This window comes from Penicillium canescens, assembly GCF_028828765.1.
Source record: "Penicillium canescens strain IBT 15451 chromosome Unknown utg000003l_segment0_segment0, whole genome shotgun sequence".
NCBI classification, from domain to species: domain Eukaryota; kingdom Fungi; phylum Ascomycota; class Eurotiomycetes; order Eurotiales; family Aspergillaceae; genus Penicillium; species Penicillium canescens.
This window is the reverse complement of record NW_026703965.1, coordinates 4835532-4840265: the sequence shown is the minus strand read 5'-3', so window position 1 is coordinate 4840265 and position 4734 is coordinate 4835532. Positions and strand designations below refer to the sequence as shown.

Here is a 4734-nt window from a genome sequence, read left to right as displayed (position 1 = left end):
GTCGCACTCTCTGGCTGTCGCTTCGAGAAGCCGCGATAGATGAACCGACAAGTTCACAGGACGGCAAAGGTGCATGACGAACTCACGTATGACAAGAAATTGTACAGTCGTATTGGGAAACTGCTGCTCGTAGGCGGCGAGAGGTTGAGGCACTCCGCCGTTCAGTGTGAAGGCGGTGGAGAGGGGGAAGACGCGATGGCGCGTCGGCCCCTTGGTCTTGTCTGACTCGGCCGGAATAGGTAACTCGACACAAGACTTTCGCGGTTGGCGATGGGCTGCTCCTACAACGGCAAAGAGATGTCAGCAGTTTTGTGTTTGAGGCACAGACTTGGCACATATTATCGGACCCGGCGTAGCAGAAGGAGCGATATTCCACATACCTCATCGTGGACAACGAACGTCCGAAGCTTATGCGTCCTGTGGTTGGCCCGCGCCTTTGGCTTGTAGTATTTCACATAGGATATGCTGCATGCTTTGATGTGGCAGGGCCAGAAATGGTGTAAGCCATGGCCTTGCCCGGAGCACTGACGGCGCCGCTGGTTCGGACTCACATTAGGGCGCTGTCAACGGTCTCCTGTCCATCATTAGCTTGTCGATCGGCGAGACATGTAGAACTCACATGTTCTGAAAGAAGACACGGGAAAGGGCTCCGTGGCTTTGCGCGTGCATTGGATGGAATGCAAGGATCCGGTTATTTCGCATCGTCTTTGAAGTCAGTCCAGTCTCGGAAAGGGTCGCGCTGAAATCTATATACCTATATAGAAATTCCTCTTTTGCATCGATATATTCAGGGGCGGGACAGTGGTCCGCTGCTATGGTGGACAGATGTTCGCATACTTTGACCAGCTAACCCAATTCTGCTTCTTTGATCGGCTGGCATAGGTGGTATAGTGGATCTGGTGGGAATCACTTTCTCACAAGCCCTTTCTAGCTTGTCGGCCCGCGATGTACTGTATCCGTAGATGTCAGTATAGTGGAAATTCCAGTAGGGATGAAGGAAAGAACTTATCAGGAACCTCAAACCGAGGGCCTGCTCGACTTTGCACAGCAAGTGACAGTATTGTAGAACGAATTGCTGAGGGGAGAGGACGTGTTTATAGGCTTCTCAGCCCCTGTCGCGTACGTGCTCTGCTAGGTGGCAAACGTTGAAGGTCACGATGTCTATCCTAAGTGAGGCCTGTTGTAACATATACCGCAACTATTTGCAGCGAATTTCTCGGTGTGATTTTAAATGCTCACCGAGAAAACATGCTAGAGTCAAGTAGAGAATGAGTCAAAGTGAGTCGGTTAAGAAACGTTGGCTCACTGTTGAATCTACGGTCTTAATATTGAGGCAACGGAAGCTGTTCATTCTTTGATCTTACCAAGAGCGCTCACATCTTCATCTAAGGAACATGGAAATCTTCTGGCCTCGCTTGAGTGTTGGTTGTCTGAGCTGTGTGTGCTTCTGTCCGTCTAGGGGCGTCAGGCCGCGGTCGCGCGGGCGCGGGTACTCAACCCGTCAACCCGTTGAAGCTTGGCAGTCCTTGTTGACGAGAGTCAACTTTGAACTCGTGATCATGGTTGAGATAGATACCTTTTTTTTTTCGATTTTCTTTTTCGGTCCTCTAGATTGTACTCTATTTATTTTTGGGATTTCTGACTTCTCAACCGAATGTGGAAAATGCGTTGTGATTGAATATATATTGTTGAAATTACACCGTCAACAATATCTATGCTTCCTTGGGATTCGTCAGGGGAGGATATCGTACGTATACCGCCGTTGTGGTGAATAAACATGTCGCCGACAACTTTAGAGGTCAAGATATCGCTTTTGTCGTCCTCATTGTACACCTGGTCACTGCGCATACGCCAGAAAAAAGCACTGCCTTCAATACCGACGGATACTGAAATACCACAATAACCAATGGAAACGGCCACCACGTGACTATGCTAGTATACCACACTGTGGTGCGAAGGACTGGTATACCAGATGGACTACCGACGGGAATCAACCGGTATACCCAGCCAGGGGGCATGGTATCACCCACGAAGAATATATAAGGACACTGATTCATGTACTTAGTTTAGTTCTTCGTGTTCAATCATCCATTTTTACGTGTGTCTATTGTTCAGAACCTTTGGTGACTCGTACAACTTGATTATAACTCGACAACACTACGAATAGACCCGTACTCCGGTATAGGTTAGTTCGGCGTTTTGCCTGGCATCGCTCCTCGATACCCTCAAAAGGACTTAGCCCGTATAAGGCCTGTTAGGCAACGGTACAGTTGAGAGACAGGTCGTTGACGTTGGAAGCAAGGAAGCATTCAGGCAAGTATAACCCAGGAATCTTCTAACATAGCGACGACCCGTTAGCCGTGCGTAACATGCTGATATATTTCAATGAGAAAGATGGCACCCCACATTTGAATTGGGTATGCTCAGACGGATACGATCGAAAGCCACAAGATGACAGCTGTCGTCCAAGTATGGAGTAGACTGCGGCCGCGTGCGCTATGTAGTTGAACTTGATCCCTGTCCGTAGATCCTCCTATCGTTACCAAGAGTAACTCGGTTCCGCGTCACTTTGGCTTGTAATTAGGTATTTTGAGTGTCGTCCAAAGTCTTCCAGCCCCTTCTGGTGGCCAGCCTAGAAGATAAAAATGTCGATACTCTCCTTTCGAAAGCCGCTCGACTGGTGATTCAATCCAGTCTTTCAACATCATATGAAAAGCGACATTCTCCCCTCCTGTTATGGCAAATCCAGATAATTATGCTCATTTCTCTGAAATAACAAGAACCATACCAGATAATCATGTACGCGCCGAGGCGTTAACACGGCACTGATCCACTGGTAAGCATGCGATTGATGTTAGCCAGGCTTTGTCCTTGTCTGGGGTAGCTCTAGAGTTGGACAGATATGCCAGGACCGGGCCAGGACCGGGCCCTAACCATGTGATTCATCAAGTTTCACGTGGTAATGATGTTATACAGAACCCACGCGGCAGCATTGCCTTCATAGCGCGAGACTAATAATTTGAAATAATTTTGAGTGGGCAGGGACCTGTATGGCGAGGTTCCTGCATGCGTCACGACTCTAGATCAGCGACCCTGGCTGGGGTTACTATGCCCAACCATAGCCGATATTGTTCAGCTTCCTACGGTAAAAGAATGATAACAAATATTGAAAACTTTAGGCTTCTTGAAAGGTGATGTACAAATAGCGAAGAAGCCCTCACGTATCTTTTCCCGGTGATTGCCATAATAGAGGAAAAGACTGTTAACTAAATTCTGACTTCAAATCTCATCAATATTTGCGAAGACCTCACAAAAAAAAAAAAAAAAAAAAAAAAAAAAACCCCATGACGGGAGAACGCTCGAGGCTCTGGCCAGGAACCCGATCCTAAACTATACAAGAAATGGTGGTACATTTTACGGACGAAAGCTCAAATCATATTGCCTCCTTGCCTGGTACTTTGAACCGACGTGCGTTAAACGACCAGTAGAGCTGCTTGAGCATATGGTCGCTGCATTGCGGAAAACGCTTGGTGAAGGACATTCTGATCGACTGAATCTCAACACGTCCTAGGAGAAATGTATGTGATACGATGGAAAAACAAAGCGAGCAGTTGAGCTCCTTGCGCATGTGGTCGCTATACGAAAGATTACGCCCAATGAAGCACACCGCGATCGATTAGCACCTGAGCATGAACTTCCCCGAGCGTACCTAGCAGATGGGCAGACCAAGAGAGTAGTGGACTACGAGCCATGAAACTTTAACGTTGCAGAGTAGCCAGACAGCCGTGCCAATTGATTGGGCCCCGTTTGTCCTTTCTTCAGCACTGGTGAATTTGCACCCTTAGTTTGTTTTAGCACGGGGTGAACTACTGTATACGAGTCATTTCGAAGTCGTTGCAAGGTGTAAAAGTGGACTTTTCCCCCACAATTACAAATAAATTATGTGATTTTGACGTTATATCTAGAAATCTCTTACCCAAGCTTGTGTCGGTAATGTCCATGAACTAGCAAACAAATAACAGAGACCCTTGCATTTGCATAACAATATAGGAAAAACCTAAACAACTAGGCGAAAACCTATACCAAGGCCTATATAAGTGACGGCTTGCTCAGCGAAGACTATATGACCGGATCTTGGCGCACTTTCCCCCTAGATCAAAATTATGAAGAACTTCTCATAGGGACCAACGTAGCCCTGACAATTAACTGTCCCAGAGCCAGAACTTCCACCGCCACCAGTGGAATTATCCAAACGAAGGTAGACGCCAGGAAACGCCACGGAAGCAATAGCCTTTGATCCGTCAGGCTGTGATTCAAAGCGGAATTTCTCCCAGCTCTCACTACCATTCCTAAAATTTCTTAAGGTTAGTGAAACCACTCAAAATAGGAGACCTAGCAGGCCATAAATTGATTTATTAACAATGCGAGGAGAGGGAATCCTCACTGGCAATTCACCTTGCCTGCACCACTTGGGTATCCCTGTCCAGGAGTGACACCTCGGCCATCTAGGCGTAGATAAACGTTTTTGAACTGGGAAGAGTAAATTGAGAATGCGTTGTTATCGTCAGGATCATTCACAATTATGAATCTTTCACTTGAGCCGACATAGTTCTGGGCATTGACTGTTCCTCCACCTTGATCGCCCCATGAGCTGGCGCCATCTCCGTCAATTCGGAGATATGATCTAGGGAATTTTTGAGATTCAATGCTGATCTGTAACTGGTCTGGAGACAT

At 47.1% G+C, this 4734-nt stretch overlaps 1 protein-coding gene across 1 annotated transcript; it reads right to left on the bottom strand.

The window, feature by feature from the left end:
- Positions 1-4150: 4150 nt before the first annotated feature.
- N7446_005115 (fascin domain-containing protein) lies at positions 4151-4734 on the bottom strand (the record flags this gene model as incomplete). Its single annotated transcript, XM_058513863.1, has 2 exons — positions 4151-4349; positions 4445-4734. 2 exons carry the CDS (start codon positions 4732-4734, stop codon positions 4151-4153), a joined length of 489 nt encoding a protein of 162 aa, XP_058375192.1.